The sequence below is a fragment of the Nesoenas mayeri genome, assembly GCF_963082525.1.
Source record: "Nesoenas mayeri genome assembly, chromosome: 25".
Lineage (NCBI taxonomy): Eukaryota > Metazoa > Chordata > Aves > Columbiformes > Columbidae > Nesoenas > Nesoenas mayeri.
In genome coordinates this window covers 3,311,278-3,337,698 of record NC_137549.1, presented here as the reverse complement: position 1 = coordinate 3,337,698, position 26,421 = coordinate 3,311,278, and the positions used below count along the sequence as shown (strand labels likewise).

Sequence of the window (26,421 nt, the reverse complement as noted above, 5' to 3'; positions counted from 1 at the left end):
GCTGAGAGAAGGGAATGGAGAACAGCTGGAGAACAGGAGCTGAGGGGAGACCTTCTGATCTCTGAGCTGCCTGAAAGGAGCTTGGAGCCAGGGGGGTCGGGCTCTGCTCCCCAGGAACAAGCGCCAGGAGCAGAGGAAACGGCCTCAAGTTGCGCCAGGGGAGGCTGAGGTTGGATCTGGGAACAATTTCTTCCCCAAAGGGCTGTGGGGCACTGGAACAGGCTGCCCAGGGCAGTGCTGGAGTCACCATCCCTGGAGGGCTGGACAGACAGACATGAGGTTCTCAGGACATGGGGCAGTGCCAGGTTGGGTTATGGTTTGACTCCATGATCTGAAAGGTCTCTAAACACTCCTGACGCGGTGACTCTGGGGACATCTGGCACAGGTGATGCTCTGAGCACAGCGGCACAACCACGCGCAAAGGCGCCTCCTCCTTGGCCGTGGGGTGGGATGTGCTGAGTGCGTGGGCTCAGGCTGCACATCAGCTTCTCCAGACCTTTTCAGCAACATCTGGAGTATTGACCCAATTTAGCTGACAATAACAAGTTATATCACAAGGTGGGTTAATACGGGCAAGTCTGTTCCCATCAGATTAAATATTCCGGCTGGAGCCCTGTGCATTTTTCCTTGTATCGCCGTGGTTCCCGGGCATGGGGCAGCTCTCCGCTCCAACACCCATTCCCTGCTCTTACGTCCCGGCCCACACAAACCTCCCCTCATTCTGGGTGCCCACAAGTTTCTGTTTATGTCTGGTTGGGGCTCCCGTGGGATGAGGTTACTGGTGCCCATCGTGGTACGTGGCTTTTCCTCCTCTCCCCCGAAGCCTGGAGATCAGCCCAGCTCCGTTGGCTGTTTGGTGGTAGGATCAATGGAACCTGGGCTCTGCCGGTGGTCCCGTTGCACAGCTGGTTTCAGGGAGCAGTTAAGCTGTTCAACCTCTGCTGGAATTGGCCCATGAAATAAGGCAGGACGTTCGACAACACGAACGCAGACCTGGCACATGGAGCTTCCCTTCCCCTCCTTGCAAAATGACCCGAGTGCCATTTTCCAAGCCCCATTTTAATTTCCCGGGGTCAATCCTGCGTCGTGCCAGGGAGTTCTCTTCCACATGACAGAGCAGCATCTGTCCTTTCCATCTGCCCAGCAGCTCCCTGGGCCAAATCTCTGCCTGCAATTGCCACAACAACAAAATGATGCAACAGTTTCCTCTCGGGATGCAGAAATGACGTTAACACCAGGGGCCAGGGTGGGCAAGATGCTGCGCTGGTGCTGGCGAAGCTCCGGGCAGGATAAAGCCCTTTGTGGTCACGAGTGTCCGGCAGGGTGGGGGAGCAGCTGCAGCACATGCAGCCGCCTGAATGGGCTCCTTGTTCCCGCAGCACCGGCTGGCCGGGTCCCCCACTCCGTGCCTGGCCCATGGGGACACGACTGTCCCCCAGCTCACCCGCCACGGGGCACCCATCACCCACAGCCTGGCAGGGGTGACCCCAACATGGGGCACCCATTGCCTAAACATGGGGCACCCATTGCCTAAACATGCAGCACCCATTGCCTAAACATGGGGTACCCATTGCCTAAACATGGAGCACTCATTGCCTAAACATGGGGTACCCATTGCCTAAACATGGGGCACCCATTGCCTAAACATGGAGCACCCATTGCCTAAACATGGGGTACCCATTGCCTAAACATGGGGCACCCATTGCCTAAACATGGAGCACCCATTGCCTAAACATGGGGCATCCATTGCTTAAACATGGGGTACCCATTGCCTAAACACGAACATGAGAAATCTGTCACCCAAACATGAGCTCCCAGCTTCCCCACCCACATATAGGGCACCCATCACCTCCACTTGAGCATGGGGTACCCATCACCCAAACATGGCCCATCCATCAGCCAGACATCAGTACCCATCCCCATCACCCATCCACAGGGCACCCAACACCTTCAAACATGGGGGTACCCAGCTCCCTCACCCAAATGTGGGGCACCCATCGCCCAAACATGGGGCACCCATCACCCAAGCACAGGGCACCCATCACCCACATCCAACCATGGGGTGCCCATCACCTCCAGCCAAATATGAGGCGCCTATCACCCAAATACGGGGTGCCCATCACCCAAATACGGGGTGCCCATCACCTTTAAACGCGGGTCCCTCCCTGTCCCCGCCACGGGCACGCAGGCGGGTCCCCCGGCAGGTCCCGCCGTTTCTCCCGGGCCAGCAGCGCCACCTGGCGGGCAGCGAGCGGAGCGGCGGCGCGGGGGCTGTGCGGGCGACACGGGCACCGCGACCGCAGCGCCCCGGAACGGGCACCCCGTGGGCACCCAGCGTGGGGACCCCGCGATGGGGACCCCACCACGGGCACCTCTGCACGGGGGCTGCGACACAGAGCACCCCAATATGGGCACCCCAGCATGTTCACCTGGGGACACCCTGAGGGAGGCACCCTAGAGTGGTCACTCCAAGGCAGCCACCTCATCACAGACAGGGAGCTGGGAAATACTTTACATTTCGGGCGCCATCAGGTAGTAAAGGAACTTGTATCAAACTTCAGCTTCTAAAAGAATCGTAAGAAAATTATTTATCCAGTACAACCTGTTGAAAAATAGTTTGAAAAACAGGATGGTTAATCAAAATTGCGTAAGCGATTCCTCCGCTCGGCTTTAATAGTATTGACAAATGCTGCAGCTTTCAATTTCTGAATGTATAAGGAAAAGCCAACATACTTTAAAGGACAAGAGAGCCCACCCCGGGTTCCCGTCCCTCTTTCCTATTGTTAGAAATACCTTATTTCCCACACCAAAATCTATGTGCACAAAGGATAAACAAGACTGACAAAATCAGTTTGTAAAAATCTCTTTCCATAAGAAGTTTATTTATGCAGCGCTGGGTCCTGTACAACAGAGTGAAAACATACATACCGTCTCAACAACAGTTTTAATACAAACGTGAAAATCAATGAGAAGTGTTTAAGAAAGCAGTTGTAACGTGAGATGGGCAGTAGCCAAAAGTGGCCACTCTAAAAACACAGTTTATTTTTAAAAAATATCGGGATGCATTAAGTTCCTTTCAAAATGAAGTTGCGTGTCCCAGCCCACGCTGAACACAGAGCACACGATTCCTGGGGGGGGCTGGGGGAGCAGCCACTGGTCCTACCCACAGAAACAAAACTGCAACGACCATGGAAAGAGACGGGTCAGGGAATACGGCAGCTTGAAGTAATCAAACTGCACGTTCCTATTAATGTGCAATCAAACAGATCTTTAATTAATCACAGAATCCCAGAGTGTCAGGGGTTGAAGGGCCCTGGAAAGCTCATCCAGTGCAATCCCCCCATGGAGCAGGAACACCCAGATGAGGTTACACAGGAAGGTGTCCAGGCGGGTTGGAATGTCTGCACAGAAGGAGACTCCACAACCCCCCTGGGCAGCCTGGGCCAGGCTCTGCCACCCTCACCCCAACAAGTTGCTTCTCATATTTAAGTGGAACCTCCTGTGTTCCAGTTTGCACCCATTGCCCCTTGTCCTGTCACTGGTTGTCACCAGCAGAGCCTGGCTCCATCCTCCTGACACTGCCCCTTTCCATCTTGATCCCCAGGAATGAGTCACCCCTCAGTGTCCTCTTGTCCAGCTCCAGAGCCCCAGCTCCCTCAGCCTTTCCTCACACGGGAGATGCTCCACTCCCTGCAGCATCTTGGTGGCTGCGCTGGACTCTCTGCAGCAGTTCCCTGTCCTGCTGGAGCTGAGGGGCCACAACTGGACACAAGATTGCAGGTGTGGTCTCCCCAGGGCAGAGCAGAGGGGCAGGAGAACCTCTATTTCATCTATAAATGAAGACAGAAGTTAGCCGTGGTTCTTTCCCAACCCCTCTGAACTTCGAGTAGAGATGGAGACCATCCTGGACGGAGCTTTCCTGCATTTCCCCTCCAGAATAACCCCTGGGGCATTTCTAGTCCAAGAAAACCAGAGCTCACAGCAGCTTTTGAGCACCATCATCACCCCTCAGTGACCGTCAGCGGACGGTGAGCACCTCACGCCAAAGGAGACACCAAATCATTTCCAGCAGCAGTAACGAGATTTACAATAATCCATAGGATTTATAAACCTGAGGCTGAAGTCTGACACTGGCACCATGTCAAGGAATGCTGGATGTGCTGCTCAGCACAGGACACACACAGCCCAGGTCTGAACACGGCAAAGTGTCCAACCAGCAGGTCTGGAATTTACACCCGAATTATTGCAAGCAGCCTGGAGGTCAGGTCAACCACTGAGCTCTATGATATTAAAGTAAGGGAGTTTGAGAACATGCTCAAAGATGGGTTTGTTTCTCTACAAACCGAGTGTTTGTCGATTACCTGACATTTTAGTGGCATGTAGACGCCCAGAATGTGTAGCAAGCACGGTGGTTGCTTTTCAGACCCGCTTAAATTCCTCAGTTTTACAAATTTTGTATCCAATTTCATATTTTTTCCTCCTTAGAAAGCTTTCGTATATATATACATTACCGTATTTACACAGTACCTCTTCTGATTCAATTTTCCGTAACATTCACACTTCAAAACCACAGTAATTTAATTACGTGATGGAAACACCAACTCCACCTTGTACCTTTCCAAGATCCGATGTCCGTATTTAGTGATGCGTAGCCAAGTGTACACGCAACTGTAGTGTCGTTAACCTCCCTCACATCTGCATTTCAGGCTTCATATTGCTGACGCTGATTCATTTCTGTGTGGTTTGTATACCCTAGAAATAGTGGTGACTGTAGTCACAGTGAAACCTCCTGAGATCAGGCAATAACGGAGTCGCTCATCTTGTCAAAGGAAATCATGCTATAAATCACATCTATAGACATGTGCAACAACCAGAAGTTCAAACAAAAGGTTTTCATGTACAGAGTCATCTCTGAACGCAAAAAAGTAGCTTAAGGTTTAGAATATGAGGAGTGAAAAGCACCATCCCATCCTTCAAGTTTTACAAACTAATGATGATTGTTTTTCTCAAGACAAGTTATGGGTTTAGTCACCGTCACGGGCACATCCCGTATCACACCGGACAGGCTGTGATCTCAGTTTAGAACGACTTATTTCTCCAGTTGCTTTGAAATACAAGCCTGGCTGCAACATGTGGACTATCGAAGCAGGAGGATGGAGGCCAGACACCCCACGTTTACTCCTCAGCCACTAACCAGGTCTGGTTATGTAGGAAAACAGTGTCCATCACCTCCCCAGTTCTGCCTCAGGAATTGTTTGAGGTGCACACACAGTGTTCTTGTGCAACATCCTTACCTGGAGATAGAAGCATCACCTGTTGTCTATAGCTCTGCATGAACTACATATTGAAGCACATACTAGAAAGCCCCACAGTAGCTTAGTGTAATTTTACTCTACAGATACACCTGTGTGTAACCCGCTATGCTGCATGTTCACCAAGTCCTCACCCTAAAAAGCCACAAGGAAACAAAACCCCATCCTAAAGTTCTGGCTAGAGGAAAGCTTTATGTATGATTATCATTATGAAGAGAGCTCACCGTAATCCGCTAGCTATTAAGAGAAAAATATATTATTAGCATATAAAATGCATTTATATAAACCAGTAACTTATACAGTAAAATGTCCTTTTTCCATTTTAGAACAGGCAATATTCCCGTTCAGCCGTTGCACGCTGCAGATCCATAAAGATGTTTAACTCAGGAACATGGTACCACTCTGAGGCCAGAGCGAAACACCACAAACGTGAAGAAATCAAAACCGGTGAGTAAACTCATTAACTTTAAAAATCAGCTTTAATTTGATCCTTAAGTGCAGTTGTCAATGTAAACAAACCATGTTACCAGTTCCAGTGAGTCGCGGGACACAGCCGATCATTGGAATCCAATAAACCACAATAAACCCTTTGCCAGGAGGCTCTGAAGCCGATGGCTCCTGTGTCAGTGGAATCAAGCCAGGCTTGCAGCCCCAGAACACAGCGCTTTCCTTGGCCGGGACATTTTACACATCGGAATGCTTATAGGAATAAATACATGGAATATTTCCGCTGAGGACCGAACACTGTTCGCATTGATGCACGCTATGATGCTGCTGCTTGAAATCCAAAGCGATCGATCCGCAGCAGCGAGGCAAAGCTCAGTCGGAAAAGAAGTTTGTTTTCGGAAAGTGTTCGTATGTGCAACATTTATTTGCATATGTGAGCAAGTGTGCACGAGGACACACAACGGGAAGCAGTGCAATCCATTTGCTTGTCCCCATTTCGAACTCGCTACCACAACAGACCGGGAGCCACTCTGAGCTGGATAAGGAGGAGCCGCCCGTGGTAACGCTACAAATTTTGGGTCCCTACCCGACCCAGGGTCTGTTTCTCTAAGAACAGACAACACATCATTCGCATGGGACCCCTTGTAGCTGGCACCTCCTGTTAAATGTCTCTAAACATCAGTATTTCATTAAGCCCAGTCAAGTCTAACACGGATAAAGTAATTTCTGATGGTAAGGATCCATTCTATTTACAGCACGCTTTGGTTTTTTAAAAAAATAGAGATTCCTTTAAACTTCAATAGTGGATTGTCTAGAATAACACAACTGAATAAGCAAAATGAAGGATTTTCTCTGTAGGAGCGAAGAGGTGGAGCTGCAGAAAGTTTCCTTCTACCTTCCGAAAAGGTAAAGCCTGTTCTGCCCACCTAAGTGCATTGAGCTGATGTTTTGATGCACCTACAGCCCTGGATATGCACATGCATCATGTACACACCTGTACTTGATTCATATGGGCGTTTCAGGTCCTTCTTTTGATCATAACTTAATCTTTCTAGCTTGGATACGTGACAGAAACGCACGCAAAGACGGCAGCCGGTCAGCAAAGGTGCGATATCGCAGGTCCCGTCCGAGCCGCACGCCCTCTGCCCGACAACACGCGTGGCGATCTGACAACAACAAACCTGGTTCATCTCCAAAACTGAAGAGTCAGACAATTACTAAAATAAACAATTTCTTATTCAGGTGGTCACAAAGTGACAAGGTACGTCGAGAACGCTAAGTCCACAGACAGAGGAACTCCCGCTCCAACAGGCACAGTCAGTCCGGCTGAGCGGCCGCTCAGGTTAAGGCCGTGTCCCTCACAGAAGAACACATCGGAAAAAGCTGCTTTTCTTTTGCTGGTCTGGTGTGATTTTGACTCCCTGGTTGCTGCCTTGCGGGCTATTGCCTTCCTGAAGACGCAAAGAATATTCAGTTATTTATTTACGCGTAACAGCGTTGTTGTGAGATCTTGCATCCACACTTCATCCACTCATGTTCCTAATCACCTGCTGTTCACAAAACCACCACTAACATCACCAGGAGCCTCCAGCCATTGATCTCAACCTCCCATTAGCCCCTATGAGAAGTCTGAGAGCTGCTGCTCGCGGCTTCAACCAACACGCGGTGCTGCTTCTTCCTTCTAGAACTCAAAGACCACTGAGATGGGAAAGAATTACAGGATGCGTTTGGCTCTTGCTGAAATACTGAGCGACCATCAGCAAGACTCACAACATCCCAGCTCTACCGGTCCCATCTGGTGGAACGTACACGGAATCTTTGTGAGCTTCATCTCCTAACGAACAAACTGATACCACACACGTTTATTTGTTGTGCAAGAGAAAAGGCAATCGTTTCTCAGCATGCTTTTGCAAAAGTTATCAAAAACCTAACTAGTTCTTGACACACTGGTTTGAAGGCGAGCCTGAAGTGTGAAGTGGGCCTATTGGTACGATTGTATTTTCATAGAATCCCAGAATGTCAGGGGTTGAAGGGCCCTGGAAAGCTCATCCAGTGCAATGCCCCCATGGAGCAGGAACACCCAGATGAGGTTACACAGGAAGGTGTCCAGGCGGGTTGGAATGTCTGCACAGAAGGAGACTCCACAACCGCCCTGGGCAGCCTGGGCCAGGCTCTGCCACCCTCACCCCAACAAGTTGCTTCTCAAATTTAAGTGGAACCTCCTGTGTTCCAGTTTGCACCCATTGCCCCTTGTCCTGTCCCTGGTTGTCACCAGCAGAGCCTGGCTCCATCCTCCTGACACTGCCCCTTTCCATCTTGATCCCCAGGAATGAGTCCCCCCTCAGTGTCCTCTTGTCCAGCTCCAGAGCCCCAGCTCCCTCAGCCTTTCCTCACACGGGAGATGCTCCACTCCCTGCAGCATCTTGGTGGCTGCGCTGGACTCTCTGCAGCAGTTCCCTGTCCTGCTGGAACTGAGGGGCCACAGCTGGACACAAGATTCCAGGTGTGGTCTCCCCAGGGCAGAGCAGAGGGGCAGGAGAACCTCTCTGACCTACTGACCACCCCCTTCTAACCCACCCCAGGTCCCATTGGCTTCCTGGCCACAAGGGCCCAGTGCTGGCTCATGGTCACCCTGCTGTCCCCAGGTCCCTTTCCCCTTCACTGCATTTTGCAGACTGCAAGAACAAGAAATACCATTAAACTGCTCCACCACTCACTTGGCTTTCAATAAAATGAATAAAAGATCATTTAACTCAGAAAACCTCAGCCATTACAGCTAATTCCTGAAATGCAGAGACAATTGTCTATAAGCCACAGTCGCAGCTTGACAAAACTAAAAATCAGTTCCTATAACCTCCAGTGCATCCCCCAACAAAGAGACCACAATATACTTTTTATACACTGAAACCACTTGCTATTTGGCTTCTGGTTGGCTGTTTTTTCCTACCGAAACACCGCGTGGACCACGTCACAGTTACTCACCAACTTCTTGTCCATTTTCGCTTTGATATCTCTTGCAAGAGTAAAAAACGCCTGTGACAAAGAAAAGCGTTACCTGTTACATGGCGCTCAAAGCACCAATTAAATGATGTAGCAAGACGTGGGTCAGACAACATCTCCATGGAACACGTGGGTATGTCCTTGACAACTCATTTGAAGTAACTAAAACCTGAGGTTTGCACCCAGCCAAAATGGGCAGGTGTTCTCACTGCTCCTTTGCACAAATAAGACAATAAATGTAAGAGGTTCCAGTACTTACGTTCTCTATGTTTATATTCGCTTTTGCGCTGGTCTCCATGAATTTAATTCCGAAACTTGCAGCAAGCTGAATAAAAGGAGGTTTCATGTTAGTTGGATCATTGTGGGAGCAGCTACAGATACAACTGAGTGTGCGACCTGCCCTGACACACAAAGCCCGGGATGTACCCGAGCGCAACAGCTGGAAACCAGAACTCCAGCTCACTCCTGTCAGCATCTGCTCGCCCAGGGCCCTGTGCTGCTGGGTTATACCTGGTATGCATTTTAATGGTGTCCTGTATCCAAGAGAGCATGGTCAGCAGGACAAGGGCAGTGATCCTTCCCCTGTGCTCTGCATTGGGGAGGCCACACCTGGAGTATTGTGGTCAGTTCTGGGCCCCTCAGCTCAGGAAAGAGATTGAAGTGCTGGAGGGTCCAGAGAAGAGCAACAAGACTGGGGAAGGGACTTGAACACAAGCCCTATGGGGAGAGGCTGAGGGAGCTGGGCTTGTTTAGTCTGGAGAAGAGGAGGCTCAGAGCTGAGCTCAGCACTCTCCAGAACTACCTGAAGGGCAGTTCTGGCCAGGTGGGGATTGGGCTCTTCTCCCAGGCATCAGCAATAGGACAAGGGGCCATGGGCTTCAACTCTGCCAGGGGAAATTGAGGCTGGAGATGAGAAAGCAATTCTGTGCAGAGAGAGTGGTCAGGCATTGGAATGGCTGCCCAGGGAGGTGCTGGACTCACCGGCCCTGGAGGTTTTGAAACTGAGATTGGCCATGGCACTTAGTGCCATGATCTGGTCAACGGGCTGGAGTTGGACCAAGGCTTGGACTGGATGAGCTCTGAGGGCTTTTCCAGCCCAGCCGATTCTGTGATTCTGTGATTCTCTACCTTGACTGACACCTGACCCACCACAGACAATCCCATCTGCCTCGTCTCAGTGACTTTTGGCCAAGCAGAGACATTTCCTCACTGTCAAACTCCAGTGTGCTTTTCCTTTCCTTTGCTAAGAAAAAATGCAGGTCGTTGATTTGTACCCAATAATCGACAAGAATCCTTAACCCAGACTCATCTTTTCATAGTTCTCCACAGTTGTGCTTAGAGATACCACTGAGGTACCAAAGCAGCACATGAACAGTAACAAATGCAACTTCTACACTCTGAACAGTCAAAATATATGAAAGCAACAGCACTTACCTTCTCCCCTTGCTCTCTAGAAACTTGTCTTTTGTCATTTGCGTCACATTTGTTCCCCAGGATCATTTTTTCGACGTCTGGAGAGGCGTGCTGGGATAGAAACAGACCAAAGGGACATGGTTTTGGATAATGTCAAAAAGATGAGGCACAGAACAAGTTCTAATAGGGAGATGCTGGTGCTGAGTTCCCTTCAGCATGGGAATTCAAAAGGAATTCTGAAGCATTTAAGGTTCAACTACTTTTGGGAGAAGAAAGAGCATCTTTAGTAAATAGAGAAATCACCTCTTCAATATTCCTGACCCAGTTCCGGATGTTTTCAAAAGATTTCTCATTGGTGATGTCATAGACTAACATAATGCCCTGACGATGAAGAAAGAGAAAGATTGTTAAAGTTAAAGCCTTGTCCTGAGCAGAAAGGCGCAGCTTAACAAAGGCTGTTTTTAAAACACTCTGCTCGCGGTTCTACAGAACATTTAATAGCAGTTTGTGCCTCGCTAGAAAAGCATCGGGAGCGCATCCGCGTTCCCAGCGGCACCGGGAGCTGCCCCGCGGCACACGGGGCCACAGCCGGGAATGCTTTGCGAGGCGGTTTCCGCACTGGGAACCGGAGCGTTGCGTGTGTGTCTCGTTAAACCCGGCTGGTCGGTTTAAGCTGAGCGCGGCCGCGCGGCTCCTACCATGGCTCCTCTGTAGTAGGCGGTGGTGATGGTTCGAAAGCGCTCCTGCCCGGCCGTGTCCCTGCAAGGAGAGAGCGCGGGGCTCAGCGGACTCACCACCCAAACTGCAAATAACTCCATTTAAACTCTGCAGATGCACTAAAACTATCTTCTAGTTTCTAGGACACCGTACGCAGCTGAAGAGCATAACTGGAGTAAAACGTAGCGCCACCATCCGCCCCCCGCAGCGCAGACACCCCGTTATTGGACATTAACTTAGTTAACTCGAGAGGAAAAGTCTCACCAGATCTGCAGTTTGATTCTCTTGCCATCCAGCTCTATGGTCCTAATTTTAAAGTCAATACCTGCAAAGAGCAACAACCCGATCACTCCGAGTTCGTGTTTCCAAATTAACCCTTTTCCCCCGAATTTCAACAACCCGATTACTCCGAGTTCCAAATTAACCCTTTTCCCCCTAATTTCAACAACCTGATCGCTCCGAGTTCGTGTTCCCAAATTGACCCTTTTCCCCCTAATTTCAACAACCCGATCACTCCGAGCTCGTGTTTCCAAATTAACCCTTTTCCCTCGAATTTCAACAACCCGATCACTCCGAGTTCGTGTTCCCAAATTGACCCTTTTCCCCCTAATTTCAACAACCCGATCACTCCGAGCTCGTGTTTCCAAGTTAACCCTTTTCCCTCGAATTTCAACAACCTGATCGCTCCGAGTTCGTGTTTCCAAATTAACCCTTTTCCCCCTAATTTCAACAACCCGATCACCCCGAGCTCGTGTTTCCAAATTAACCCTTTTCCCCCTAATTTCAACAACCCGATCACCTCGAGCTCGTGTTTCCAAATTAACCCTTTTCCCCCGAATTTCAACAACCCGATTACTCCGAGTTCCAAATTAACCCTTTTCCCCCTAATTTCAACAACCTGATCGCTCCGAGTTCGTGTTTCCAAATTAACCCTTTTCCCCCTAATTTCAACAACCTGATCACTCCGAGCTCGTGTTTCCAAGTTAACCCTTTTCCCTCGAATTTCAACAACCCGATCGCTCCGAGTTCGTGTTTCCAAATTGACCCTTTTCCCCCTAATTTCAACAACCGAGTTTGTGTTTCCAAATTAACCCTTTTCCCCCGAATTTCAACAACCCGATTACTCCGAGTTCCAAACTGACCCTTTTCCCCCTAATTTCAACAACCTGATCGCTCCGAGTTCGTGTTTCCAAGTTAACCCTTTTCCCCCTAATTTCAACACCCCGATCGCTCCGAGCTCGCGTTTCCAAATTGACCCTTTCCCGCCCAATTTCAGCGCTCGGTTCCGCCGTTCCCAGCGCGGCCCCCGCGGCGCCTCCTCAGCGCGGGAACCGCCGGCGGCGCCGCTCCCGCCCCGCAGCGAAGCGGATCCGGCGCAGCCCCCGCCCGGCCCTCACCGATGGTGGAGATGAAGGTGGCGTTGAACGCGTCCTCGGAGAAGCGGAAGAGCGCGCAGGTTTTGCCCACGCCCGAGTCGCCGATCAGCAGCAGCTTGAACAGATAGTCGTACGTCTTCGCCATGTTCGCGGGCACCGCTCCTCCCCCTGCGCCCGCCCCCCGCGCCGTCCCACAGGCCGCGCCCGCTGTCCGTCACCGCTCGCCGCGCGCTGATTGGCTGAGCGCGGCGCGCGTCACCGCGGGGCACGGCAGGAAGAGCGCGGAATCGGCGCCTCATTGGCGGGCGGCGTCCGCTCGGGGGTGTGAGCGGCGGGGCGATGGGCAGCGCGCCCCGCTGCGTCACTTCCTGCTGCGGCGTTAAAGGGCAACGTCACCTCTTTGCCTGCCGGTTTGTGACGTCACGCGGGAAGAGCCACAATGACGTCACGCGAGCAGACGCACCACAAGAGACGGGGAGACCCGGGATGAGAGAAACCGTTTAATATGAAACGTGGGTGGCAGCGCAGGGGGAGCAGCTGCAGGGCTGTCGAGAAGCCATCACCGGGGGACGCGGTACCGGGCTGCGGGTCCCTCTGCGGGACTGCACCCCGCGGCCCCGCGCCCCGACTGGTCATAATTTAGGGGCCGTTTCCTGGCCACGCGGTGGGGATTGGGGGGAGGTTCCACTCCCGCTCCCCCCGGCCGCGGGGACTCGGCTGCTCATATACAGTTCAGTTCATTCAGCGTCTGGTCCAGTGTCTGGTGCAGCCCCAGGTTCTCTTCTTTGGCTTGAGCGAGTTTTTCTGGTGAGAAAGAAGAAAATAAACACGACTTAAAACATATTTTACAGCCTTTTTAAATAAACCCCACGATTCCTTACTTTCCCGTTCAACACAACTGTAGCCACAAAATGTTTAGGTAACTGCTCTAACTCAGTGAGGGTTTTGGACACGCGACGTGACGGACGCGTTTTGATATAAAATCTGATTTACAAGATGCATCTTTCGGAGTGTTTGTTGTGCTGAGTTTTGAGCCGGGCAGATGCAGCACAAACGCACTCAGAGCTTCTCGCTGCCCGCACCTCGCACAAGGAGCTGAACCGATTTCACCGTGTTTAAGTTGCGTTATAAGGAAATAAACCCCCAAAGCAGAAAGGTAAGAGGTGCGTTGTCTTTATTAAGCTCAGTTCTTCCAGAGGACAGTGAAGGATCACGAGGGAAGCTGCACAGAGTGAGAGGAACCGCAGGCGAGGGACAGAGCGAGCGGGACGGCCCCGGTCACAGGGAGGTCATGTCATTGAGCGCATGGTCCAGCTCCTCGCTGATCGCTTTGTACTTGAGCTTCTGGGCGTACAGCTCGTCTGTCGGCACCGGAGCACAGGGCAGGACGGGCAAGAAATGCAGAGAAAAGGTCCAGAGAGGAGGAGACGCAGAGAGAAGCAGAGGGCAGCGCCAAAGGGAGGAAAAGAGAAGAAAACAGATGCGTAACTGAGTATCGGTACCAAGCGAAAAACACCCACAGCTGCCAGGTCAAACCTTCATCTACACTCGTTTTAATTTCTCAAAATGATTTTTCAGTGATCGGATTAAGCAGAGTTACGTTGTGTTATTAATAAAACCAGCTCCTGACTCCATGAATCTGTGAGGTGGCCAAAATCAGGTTATTGTTATCAACTTTTTGAATAACCTCTTGCAGGAAAGTGTCCCGCAGGCAGGAGGTGTCACCCCGGACAGACGCGTCCGAGGAGGCATCGCGCCCATCTACCAACACACCCAGCGTCTGTCCTTTCCCAATAAAATCTAATACCTGCTCCTAAAGCGTCACTTTCTGATTTGAAATCAACCACTTCTGCGTGAAAATCAAGTAATTTCATACCTTCCAGGTCATCGATAGACTTTTCCAGTTTGGCAACTGTTCTCTCCGCAAATTCAGCACGAGTTTCAGCCTAAAAGGAATTAAATAGAGTAGTTGGCGCTGCCAAAAAACCAATGCCAATATACAGAGTGGGGGCAGATCAACTTACTTCTTTAAGCTTGTCAGAGAGAATCTTGATTTCTTCTTCGTATTTATCTTCTTTTTCCGAGTACTGCAAAAACAATAAACACTCTTTAAGGGAAGCTGTAGCAACAATGATACATGTTTATGAAACCGTGACCTATTTATAAACACTTTTCCTTTTCCAACAGCTGCGAACACCCTTTCCGTACTTTTCCCCCCTTCACCGACACATTTCGGACTCTGGTTCATAAACCATCGTTTTAAGACGGGGAATGTCCAAGATCCTTCGCATGTCACCTGGGACCACAACAGGGCTGACCTTGCGCAGCACCAAACCAGCCGAACCCACGTCGCCCACCATCCGTTACACAGGCAGGAACCCAAACCTGTTCACGTTCTTCGTGTTGCTGCATTATTTCTATGGATTTTATTTACAGCTTCTGACTTTGCCCCCATCCCTTAGTTGACCAAAGAACCGACCTTTTCAGATTGAGCTTCCAGAGACTTCAGGTTGTTGGTGACGTTCTTTAACTCCTCCTCCAGGTCACTACATTTACTATAGGGGGAAAAATATTACACATTACTACTGTTGCTGTTACAACTTAATTTTCAAGACACCTAAAAATACAAGGGATGAATTAAAGTATTAAATCTGAAAGGAGAAAATTTGGTGTACAGGGTACAAAAAAGCTTTTCCACAGATACTACCTACACCAGTAGTAGATTTTTCTAATGAGATAAAGCTTTGACCCTTATTGTATATTCCGAACTACTCTGTGTATCTCCAATTACTCACACTTCGGACACCTCTGCGCGCTCCTCAGCTCTTTCCAGTTCACCCTCCAAAATAACCAGTTTCCGAGCAACCTGGAAGGAGAAAACGCTGTATCGAGCTGCTCCGGCACCTCTTACACGGCCCAAAGCGCCGCGCTCGTGCTTTCCTCTGAACCACAAATGACATTAAACCCCGTAAGCACAGACATAACAAACTTCTCCCCTAAATACACTTGATTTTGCAGTGTTCATAGCATGAAATACCTGAGGTGCTGCTAAAGTCACTAGTAAAATTACACCTTTTAGGGGATGTTCCAAAGTTGAACCATCACCCAGTGATAGGCGTACAAAGAATGACTAAAACTGCAAAGGAATTAAGTTGCTCACGGTTCTCCCGTGTGTTTAATTATCGCTTTTACCTCTTCGTATTTGCGGTCAGCTTCTTCTGCAATGTGCTTCGCCTCCTTCAGTTGCATTTCCTGAATTTCCATTTTCTCTTCGTCTTTCATGGCTCTGTTCTCGATAACCTTCATTCCTCTGCAGAGTGTTTAATGGAGAAGCATTTTAGCACTTTTATCTCCAAAGTCCCACAGTGGAATTGAGTATTTGTAACCCAAAAGAGGCCCATTCTGACCACACTCTGTGCTATTCAAGGCTGCCAGAATTCCTCGTTTAAGCTTATAAAACGACACCTTTAGTTCTGGGGCTCTGAACTGCAACGTACACCAGCGCAAGTATATGCTAAATTATGCAGGAACGTTTTAGTGATGTGTTTTCACATTTTTATATAAAAAAACAAGATAGAAAGAAGCGGGACGGTACCTCTCGCTCTCATCAGCCGCTTTCTCGGCCTCCTCCAGTTTCTGCAGGGCTGTGGCCAAGCGCTCCTGGGCGCGATCCAGCTCCTCTTCCACCAGCTGGATGCGTCTGTTCAGCGCCGCCACCTCACCTTCCGCCTGCGGAACAAACCGCCCGAGCCCATGTTACCTACAAGCCCATTGCTGAGAAATACTCGCGACTAAAAGCTTCCTAAGAACTGCCAAGGCTTCCCCGTGCACGCAGGGGGGCTCAGGAACCTCCGTCTCTGCCTGGTGTTTGTTTAAACTCTGGCATCTCAGGAATTCCAAGGTACGGGAGTATGTGCTTTGTTTTCAACGGCACTTATCATTCCTGCCACACAATGAGGGATTGGACACCGGTTGCCAACGGAAAACTATTTTCAGATCACTCTAGTGGGCTGGATCTACCCAGAGGAGCCACAAGCTCAAAACTCAACTGTTTCCATAACGGCTGTTTCCAAAAACTCCCCAGCTGGTTTGTGTGTTGTGCAGCAATTCCTGTCACAGCCCCTGCTGAAGTTCAGCCGTTTCACGACCCACCCGGGTCCTGCGCTGTGTAATCTCTGTGCTGCGTAATCTCTGCGCTGCGCAATCTCTGTGTGGCCGGCAGGGCAGATCCCACCAACCTCAGCTGCTTTGAACACAAAATTACATGTTCTTGCAAGAAGCTCACTTGCCTTTTTCATGGCTTCCTGTGGGCCTTAAGGAATGAGGCGGAGGCATTTCTTAATAATAAGGTCTGTTTGTGTACTATTGAATAAACTGCACAGTAATTGGGAATACAATGTTTAAAAACCAGACTAGATAATAAATGGAGAGGTTGTTGGGGGAAACGCTCGCATACCATACAGGCAATATCAACACATGGGTGGCTGTAAATCCATTGTGTCTATTAAGATATGGCTCCTTTAATTGCTTGTTATTTGAAAGAAAATAAAGCCCCGCTTTAATAACTGCCACGTTTGTGCCTTAATTGATTAACTGTCCCCAAATCTGAGCATGACTGCTATGTATAAGTTTTTTGGTTTGGGCTATAGATCCTGGAAAAGCAACTCTTTTATGCTTTATGTTAAACACTTGGAAAACTATTTGTTTGCAGCAGCTTCTCCGCTTTGGTTTCGGAGGCTCCTCCTGAGCGGCAGGAAGTGGTTTCCATTCACGGCCGCACCATCTTGGAACAGATTTCACTGACCCATCCAAATGGAAGCTGACCCAGGATTCCTACCGTCGTAAATTAGCCAACATTTCATTTGCTTTCCACCCAGCTTTCTCGATTTATACACAAGGCATCGATCATGTAGAAAACCAGCGTCTGTTACGGGCCAGTCTGCAAAACTCCTTGCACTAGAAGGGATACTTTTAAGTGATATTTTCATTAGGCAAGATTCCCAAGCCATGGGAAGCCGGGCTGGCCCCACCTCTCCCAGCAGCTGCCCGCAGTCCTTATACGGTAAAACTCACTCGCTGACATGTGATAAAATAGCAGCAAGATGCTGGGAAGGCTGATCACACAGCAACCTAAGTGAAACCAGCTGGCCGGCCCCAGGAGAGCCGCACGCTAGCCCAGAGTTCGCATTTCTCTGTGCAAAGCAGGAGGGAAAGTTCTTTTGCAGCAGTTCGGACGCTTCCCAGCTGTGGCGGAGCCAGCGGTGCGGCGCCCAGCGGCGGGAACTCCCCGCTCCTTGGCATGCAGCGCTTTTTCCTAATTAAACAGCCATTTCCTACCAAACTCCGAACCGCCTCCCGATGGCGAGCGCTGCTCGCAACCCCTTTTTCCGAAGGAAATGGCCCCAAAGCGCGGTTAAGCGGCAGCCGCCCCGGCCGAGCCGCCGCCCGGTGCCCCCGGGGATGGTGCGGGCGAAGCGGCGGCGGCTCCGCGGGGAGTTCGCGGAGCGGGGAAGAGCCGAGGGGTGAAGGCGGCCGAGCCCCTCCCGGAGCAGGGACCAGGCAGCGAGAGAGAGCCAGAAAGAGGAAGGAAGGAGCAGCGCAGCCCGGGAGAGAGCGACCGAGAGAGGCGAACGGGCAGCCCGGGCGGTCTCACTTTCTCCCGCAGGTCCCGTTCCAGGTCCAGCTCCCGCTGGAGCACCTGGGCTCGATCCTCCGCCTCATCCGCCTGTTGCTGCAGACACTGGATCTTCCTCTTGACGGCTTCCAGGGAGCTCGGCGCGGCCATGGGCGCGGCGGGACGGCCGGGGGGGGCTGCACGTGGCGCCGCGCGGTCCCGCGCCTTTCAATGGGGCGATGACGTCACGCGGCTGGAGGGTGGAGGTGGTGACGTAGCACGAAGGAGTCGGCGCGAGCCGCGCGGGGGCCGCCCCGCCCGGTCCCGCCCCCGCACACCGCGGGGTCCCCTCGGGTCCCCGTCCCGCCCGGTCCCGCTCCCGCACATCCCGCAGGGTCCCCTCGGGTCCCCGTCCCGCCCGGTCCCGCTCCCGCACATCCCGCGGGGATGCGGAACCCGCCGCGAAGCGGGCGAGACCGGGGCTGCGCGGACACCCCCGGGACACCCCGGGATGGGGGCGGAGAGAAGCGAAACCGGACCGAGCTGGGACTGGAACGGAACTGCATCCTGTGGCCCGGCTGCCCTGGAAGATGAGCTCTTTGTTTACTTCGATTAAAGGAAATTTCGCCTTTCCTAAAGATTTCCCATCCATAAAACGCTCCCCCCCCATTCCATAGAGTCATAGAATCATAGAGCCACCAAGATGCTGCAGGGAGTGGAGCATCTCCCGTGTGAGGAAAGGCTGAGGGAGCTGGGGCTCTGGAGCTGGACAAGAGGACACTGAGGGGGGACTCATTCCTGGGGATCAATATGGAAAGGGGCAGTGTCAGGAGGATGGAGCCAGGCTCTGCTGGTGACAACCAGTGACAGGACAAGGGGCAGTGGGTGCAAACTGGAACACAGGAGGTTCCACTTAAATAAGAGAAGCAACTTGTTGGGGTGAGGGTGGCAGAGCCTGGCCCAGGCTGCCCAGGGGGGTTGTGGAGTCTCCTTCTCTGCAGACATTCCAACCCGCCTGGACACCTTCCTGTGTAACCTCATCTGGGTGTTCCTGCTCCACGGGGGGATTGCACTGGATGAGCTTCCCAGGGCCCTTCAAACCCTGACATTCTGGGATTCTGTGATCATTTCAGTTGGAAGAGACCCTCAGGATCAAGTCCAACTATAACCCAACTCTAGCACTAAACCATTTCCCTAAGAACCGCGTCTCAACGCCTTTTTTGGAACCCCCAAAACATGGCACTGCCCTTCCTACCCCGATCAAAGTGCTGCAACACAAACATTGGCAGCGATTTTTGTCACCTGTACTGCAAAACATACAGAATGCAGCAACAATATCAGCAGCAGGTACGTACATCGGTGGCCTTCTTTTCAGCCTGCTCCAGCTTCTCCTGGGCGTCTTTGAGAGCCTCCGAGTACTTATCCAGCTCATCTTCGGTTCCCTTCAACTTCTTCTGCAGAGCGACCAGCTCATCCTCTACCTTTCCAGAGAGAAAAAAACCCACAAAAATAACCAAAATGAGCGTTTTGATGTATTATCAGTTACAGTTTAACACGGTTAAAACCTCTCTTGACTATTCCTTTTAACCTGATATAACACACAAAGAGTAGCCAAAGTTCTGCTGGGGCCAGTGGTGTGAGCGGGACTGGTGGCCGTCGGCAGGGAAAAATCACTAAAAACAGATAATCTTTAGAACAAACAGCGTTCCCTGGCATCTGGTTTAATACACAAACCTTTTTTCACCTCATTTATCTTTTGGATTCCGCAACACCCTGCGGCAGTTAATTCTACGGCATAATTATAAATGTTTTAGAAGGATGTGTTTGTTCCGACACTGTTACCTGAGGAATAGGAATTATTAGGAAGCTATTCGGTTATGTATAGCCAATAAAAAGTGAGTGGTCGTTCCCTAATCATTTTTGGTATGTTGTTGATAACATCTCAATCAGATGGGGAACAGGTCTGGCCCAACACACCCATCAGCAACAGGAGGGACTCGTGACCTCCACAGGTCCCTCCCAACCCCAATTATTCCATGACCAATTGTGGCCCAACTAGGTACGCTCCAGCCTGTCGTACGGTTCTGACTCCTCCATACCATATAAATCCATATTGTACGCTAGAACGGTGCTATTTATAACCTGCTGGGAGACTGTTCAATGACAAACTGTCTCATGCTCCCCAAAGAATTTCCATTATCAGGAGGCTGATAAGGGTGCGCCTGCAAACCCATCTGCTCCCTCCTGTCATTTGCAACACAAAACAGTTCAGGCTGTAGAGAAACAGAACCAGGGAGCTCCGCCTCCGCATCAACTGAGTCTATCAAAATAGTTCGCTCTAAATAGTTTCAGTGCAACGACTTCCTTCTTTAACGACATTTTTGTAACATACTATTCTTGAATGCTGTTGTATTGCTATCATTTTACTCAGAGTAGACAGATAGTGGTGTGAGGAAGGAAACTGCTCGCTGGGAGGCTTTAGCAGAGGGACAGTGAGCGGGAGGAAGAAGGTGATGCTTATTTTGTGTATGACGCTAAATTCACATTAAAATAAAAAAAGCTGAAAAATTGGTGACAATTCAGAAAAGAGAAGAAACATCAAAGGTTTCTTTTTCTCTTTTAGCTTTTAATTGTGAATTAACCTCGTATAGATGCTTGAAAACTCCCACAAGTGTGTCGTGTCCCTGTAAGAAATCCCCTTTGATAACTAAATGTAAAGGAAGGCTCGTGTTCAGTCGTGTAACAATCCGCTGAGGCTGTTCCTGAGAACAGAAAGTTTAGGAATGAAACAAGGCCTATGAAATCGATGTGTGCAGCTTGTGGAAATTCAGTGTAAAGACAAAGAGAAGTAATTCTCCTTATGTTGGGGGTGGAGGGGGCAGAGAGCAGCAACTCACCCCTTTGGAAACCTTTTTCCTGTTGCTTTAGCTAAATGGATGATCAGTTGAAAGTTTAGTTATATCATTTAGGATCTCAAACTGAACTTGAACGTGAGAAATATTTGACTAAATTAATGCTAGTAATATATTACAGCAGTTTGGGAGATGTAGTAGAAGCAGCAACATTTAGAGGATGTAAAAGGTAGAGACAAGGTAATTTTACAAGTGCTACAAGCAGCTTGAGTTTCAGTCATATTTCAAAATCATTCTGAAAATACTGCAGCCCAATTATGAGGGAGACACCCAGAATAAAGAACACTGAAAAGAATATGAAAATGTTATCACTACAATTCAGTTAAAAGAAAAGCTTTCAAATTATTTCTAATAATTCTTAACAAAACAATCACACAATATATGTACTGTTGAGGCACAGCTGGCACCTCTAAGGGCACTCCATATAGCAAGGACTAGACAATACACTCTATCAATTCACTTCAAGGAGAGTCTCAATCAATGTTGAGGCACAGCTGACTCTTCAGGAGGTGTCTGAGATGCTCAGCTTTGATTTGGAGTGTCTAAGGCCTTTTCCATGGAATTACAAGCAGAAGAAAATCATGTAAGATGTAAGAAAACTTAGACTTTTAATAGTATTTTTAAGTACTTTTAATAATCTCAGGATAATGCTAATTTTGCAAAGAGTCAGATGGCTAAAAAGAGAAGTTAATACCTCGCCCTGGCTGTATGAGTGTAAAAGGCAAGAGACTTAGAAGGTTAACACAAAACCTGACTTCAAATTATTTCACCTTCTGAATCAGAAAGTTGCAACATGGTATTTTGTTACACTTCTTTCCACAGGGCATCCGCAAGCAGTGTTTTTAGTTCTACTTACCTGTTTGCATTTGTCCTCAGCCGCCTTCTTATCCGTCTCAGCCTGCTCCGCTCTGTCAATGGCATTCTCCTTGTCCAACTTCAGCATCTGCATCTTCTTCTTGATCGCCTCCATTTTTTGCTGAAGGATAGGCTGTGCAACTCAAAGAATCCTAAAGAGCGACGTTTTAGGTTTGTAACAGGCAGAGCGAGCAGTTGTACCCAGCCAGGTCACCGGGAAAATGAGCTCAAGTGGTTGTGGAGAGATTTAAACCCCGAGACCCCTGGACAAAACCCAGATCTCTTTGGCCTCTTCTCCGCTTGTTCGGGCACCGTTCGGAGCCTTTCTAAGGAATGAGCTGGAACAGACTCACCAGTGGAATCTTCACCGCTCCATCATCTCCTTATTTGGGTCCTGTTTTCCTAAAGAGAAAACTGTTTCCATTTTTAAGCTTCCGACAGAAGCAAAAGTGTTGACACATGAACACATGCTCGAAAGAAACCTTATTAGCACCCCTCTGTGTCTGCAATTAAACAGCCCGGATCTACGGGATGGCCTGGCTTCTTATAACGTTGTAAGGTTAATGAAGGGAAGGATCTTTTTGGATTACTTCAAAATAAAAATGTAAAAAGTCTACACTTGGGAAGTAGCTACATCTATGGTACAAAAAGATGCAGGATATGAGACAGAAGGTTTTTTGTTTGGTTGGTTTTTCTGTGAACATAAGCCCTGGTGTTAAGGAACTAGTTATGATCTGTACTAGTATAATATATAACAGGTCAGATTTAGCTCTCAAGTTCAGGCTAAAGGGCATGTAGCGAGTTTGTCTTTGAAATTCCACTTAGTGAACTGAACAATACACCTGAAGCTGCAGCCACATGAGCAGCGTAAATGAGTTTTTCTGCTGTATGAAGCAGAAAACCCTTCTCTGTGTCAGGAAGGCAGGAGGAGGTGTGGGAGATCATCTGGAGAACCATCCCCAGAGCACCACCGGACAGCCAGAGCACTCCCTAGGCAGCTCAGGCCGCCTTTTGTCACAGAGTTATCACTGTTTTGATTTCAAATAAAAATAAGGCTCGCACTACTAGTGAACCCAAGAGCCGGACCCCGGGTGCCGCCCGGTACCGAGCGCTTGGCGCCCCCGCCCCAAGATGGCTGCCGGGCAGCGCCCCGCGGGGCCGCGCTCAGGGAGCGCCAAGATGGCGGCGCCCTCAGGACTACAGCTCCCAGAGGGCTGCGCGACCGCCTCAGCCCGCCAGGCACCTCCACCCCTCATTAACGGCAATTAAATAGACTCACTTTGGTTGGAAAAGACCCTCGAGATCATCGAGCCCAACCGTTCCAGTATAACTTACGGAATGAACTATTAGAGAGTAGTGAAAAGGGACCTGGGGGTGCTGGGGACAGCAGGGTGACCATGAGCCAGCACTGGGCCCTTGTGGCCAGGAAGCCAATGGGACCTGGGGTGGGTTAGAAGGGGGTGGTCAGTAGGTCAGAGAGGTTCTCCTGCCCCTCTGCTCTGCCCTGGGGAGACCACACCTGGAATCTTGTGTCCAGTTGTGGCCCCTCAGTTCCAGCAGGACAGCGAACTGCTGCAGAGAGTCCAGCGCAGCCACCAAGATGCTGCAGGGAGTGGAGCATCTCCCGTGTGAGGAAAGGCTGAGGGAGCTGGGGCTCTGGAGCTGGACAAGAGGACACTGAGGGGGGACTCATTCCTGGGGATCAATATGGAAAGGGGCAGTGTCAGGAGGATGGAGCCAGGCTCTTCTGGTGACAACCAGTGACAGGACAAGGGGCAATGGGTTCAAACTGGAACACAGGAGGTTCCACTTAAATTTGAGAAGCAACTTGTTGGGGTGAGGGTGGCAGAGCCTGGCCCAGGCTGCCCAGGGGGGTTGTGGAGTCTCCTTCTGTGCAGACATTCCAACCCGCCTGGACACCTTCCTGTGTAACCCCATCTGGGTGTTCCTGCTCCATGGGGGGATTGCACTGGATGAGCTTTCCAGGGCCCTTCAACCCCTGACTGTCTGGGATTCTGTGACTCCCCCACCCCAGCACAACCTCATGTCCGTCTGTCCAGCCCTCCAGGGATGGTGACTCCAGCACTGCCCTGGGCAGCCTGTTCCAATGCCCCACAGCCCTTTGGGCAAGAAATTGTTCCTAATATATCCAATTTAAGCTCAGGTTTATCTTCTTTGTTTTTTTCTTCCCCCCTCCCCCCGTATCTAAAACAATGCTCTGAAGTTTTAACGGCTGTAAGTTGCATATTTAGCAGGAAATTAGTGCTGGCTCTTCCCCACCCAGTGTGCAACTGCATTCCCAGAACACCTCACAGAACTAACCATGGCAAACCTCACACAACTAAACGTGTGTTTTACCACAGAAACGGGCAGATCTGCCTCCCCTTTCCTGGCCCCGCAGCTACCGCTGCAACAACGTGGCCCCACGGGTGTTTTTTTGTCCAATTCTGATGGTTTGAACAGTGAAAGATAAACACACACAGGTTCCGAACCTGGGAACGGGTTTAAAGAGTCGAGGTGAGGCACTAAATTAACAGTGCTGCTGAACCTGCAGAAACGGCATTAAAAACTAATAAACCATATTGATTACCATTGCAGCTTGCGCTTCCCCTCACCCTGCTCGCTGTGAGTCTGCTGGCTCAGCCCCGGCCGAGGGCAGCGGGTTGCTGGAGGAATTTGGGCTGACGATGGAACCCCGGGTGTCGATTTAGGGTCACTGCTGGTGACCACAGACCAGTGCCGAGGTGCCCGAGGTGACACGGCGGTCCCTGCAGCCACCATCATGCTGCAGCTGCCTTGGGTGCGGCGCCGCTGTGGCCATCTCTGCTTAGTTTCCTTCAGAACTAAGCTCACCTTTCATAATTTTCTCCTGCTTTTTGCCAGAAGAGGCAGGTTTTGGGGAGCAGCTTTGGAGACACATCAAGTGGGGGAAGGACTGTGTTAGCCCCGTTTGACCCGGCACGTGTAGGAACTCGTGTGACGGAGGCAGGAGCAAGACCGTGCACGCCTCTCCCTGGGACTACAGCTGCATGTTTCGAGCTGTTTCTGTGGCTGTTCTCTTCATAATTTCTGATTATTGAGAGGCACAGAGGTGATGTTCCAACCATCTCACCAGCAGGCTTGGGCAGGCTCAGAATCAGGGTTGGGGAAGCGAACGCTGAACAAGACACTTTTGCCTTTGTTATTTGTACTGCAGGAAGATAATTTTTCTAATCAACTCAGAGCCACACTTAGAAAGGAACATGTCACCCTGTGTAGCCCTTCAACCAGGTACATCGTCGTCTTCCTCCTCCTGCTTCACAAACTGGAGAGAAATACCTGAACAATTCACTTTGGTCGCTCAGTCATGATAATCCTGTCACTCCCACCACCTCTGGCTTTCAGCAGCTTAGGAAACAGCGAGCAACCAAGATAGAAAGAAGAGCTTTCCAAACCTTTTTCTTTTTCCTTTTTGGGGGTTTTTGGGCCTAGCGAGGCTTGGCAAGGTTGGGTGTGTCAATATGAGAGGACAGCAGAAGGCGATGGAGCCGGATTGCTGGAGCGTGTGCTCATTTCTCTGGCAGCACGCTGCAGGGGAGCGTGTCTCAGCAGGCGTTCCAATGCGGGTCGGACCCGCGGCCTTGAGTTTGGCTCGTCTCAAAACTTTCTATGCTTTTAATCCCTACTTCTATCGCCCAGAAGTGACACGGGACCCACCCCATGGCCCACGTCACTATCTGCGAAAAGCAGATGCTTTATATCCCCGTTTTCCCCCCCAGCTCCCGTCCCGTTCTAAACTCATGGTCTTTTTCCTCTCTCTCACATTGAGCTCCAGCTCCTCCTCATACGCAAAGCTGCATGTGTCAAGGCTAGAAACGTTTCAAAGCAGAAGAAAGAAGCTGTTGAGAATCCTTTACCAAATTCCTTCTGTTTCTTAACATAAGTATCTCCTAATAGTCCACTCTGCTATATTTTCTGTTCTAGAAACTATATAATACGGTGTATCAATAGCAGAGCACTGTGGCAAACGTAGCACTACAATGAACATCAAACTCGTCTCTTCCCAGAGTTTCCTTTTAAATGACAAAATCCGTGAACTCTCACATCTCACTGAATTATTTTCTTTGCGAGTTCTCCATGCAGCACTAGAACGAAGGGTACGGCAGTAACCATCTGTATTACCCTCTTTCTGATGCTTTTTTCTCATTCAGTATCCATTGGCAGATATACTCTCCCCATGCCTAAATCCAAGGAGAATTTACCTATTTCCTTAAATAATTTTGCTATTACAGCCCGTTTCCGGGCCACCGTGCGAGCTTTAAGCTCTTCCTTGCCATTAGATGGCAATATAGATCCACAAATCCTTTTTCTTCCTTGAGCCCCTGGAAAACCATTTTGCTGCTGGTGGAATGGCTGGTAGAGCCTCAAATGTTTTATTTCCACCTACCTCACCTTTTAAGGCTGGAGCATCCTGGATTTGTTTCACCTGCAAACGAATGGAGGCAGCTCCTTGAGTCACCGAGCGCTCGCTCTCTCCACATCTCTCTACGTGGAGGGTCCTACTTTGGGCACAGAGGTTTATTTTTTGCTCTTCCAGCAATTAACTCATTTGTCTCTTGTTTTTGCCGTTTCCATAAGACATTTTGCTGTCTTGCTTACTGCCAAATCTGGTAAGCGAGTGAGTCATGGGCTGCCGCAGGCCAAACCCCGCAGGACACCGACTTCTTTGGAGGACCATGAATCTCCCAGCTGGGAAGTCAGAAAGAAGCGCAATGAGAAATAACTACCACCGCCAA

At 50.0% G+C, this 26,421-nt stretch overlaps 2 protein-coding genes across 4 annotated transcripts; both read right to left on the bottom strand.

Annotated features, from left to right (window-relative positions):
- Positions 1-2,245: 2,245 nt before the first annotated feature.
- RAB8A (RAB8A, member RAS oncogene family) lies at positions 2,246-12,416 on the bottom strand. Of its 2 annotated transcripts, none has more exons than XM_080359251.1 (8): positions 12,287-12,412; positions 11,154-11,214; positions 10,871-10,931; positions 10,476-10,553; positions 10,194-10,283; positions 9,019-9,084; positions 8,742-8,792; positions 2,246-2,602 (listed from the first exon to the last, which is right to left on the bottom strand). In XM_080359251.1, the coding sequence occupies exons 1-8, from the start codon at positions 12,408-12,410 to the stop codon at positions 2,585-2,587; spliced, it is 549 nt and encodes a 182-aa protein (XP_080215377.1). In that variant the 5' UTR covers positions 12,411-12,412; the 3' UTR covers positions 2,246-2,584. The 2 variants fall into 2 exon arrangements, with proteins under 2 accessions (XP_080215377.1, XP_080215378.1); XM_080359252.1 differs by lacking the exon at positions 2,246-2,602 and adding an exon at positions 5,754-7,210 and having other exon boundaries at positions 12,287-12,416.
- A 478-nt stretch (positions 12,417-12,894) lies between these two features.
- TPM4 (tropomyosin 4) lies at positions 12,895-25,095 on the bottom strand (the record flags this gene model as incomplete). 2 transcript variants are annotated; one of them, XM_080359539.1, is made up of 10 exons in its annotated part: positions 13,544-13,626; positions 14,142-14,211; positions 14,290-14,352; positions 14,745-14,820; positions 15,061-15,131; positions 15,458-15,575; positions 15,861-15,994; positions 19,235-19,356; positions 21,644-21,798; positions 25,081-25,095. In XM_080359539.1, 9 exons carry the CDS (start codon positions 21,759-21,761, stop codon positions 13,544-13,546), a joined length of 855 nt encoding a protein of 284 aa, XP_080215665.1. The 2 variants fall into 2 exon arrangements, with proteins under 2 accessions (XP_080215666.1, XP_080215665.1); XM_080359540.1 differs by lacking the exons at positions 13,544-13,626; positions 19,235-19,356; positions 21,644-21,798; positions 25,081-25,095 and adding exons at positions 12,895-13,069; positions 17,919-18,050.
- Positions 25,096-26,421: the final 1,326 nt, after the last annotated feature.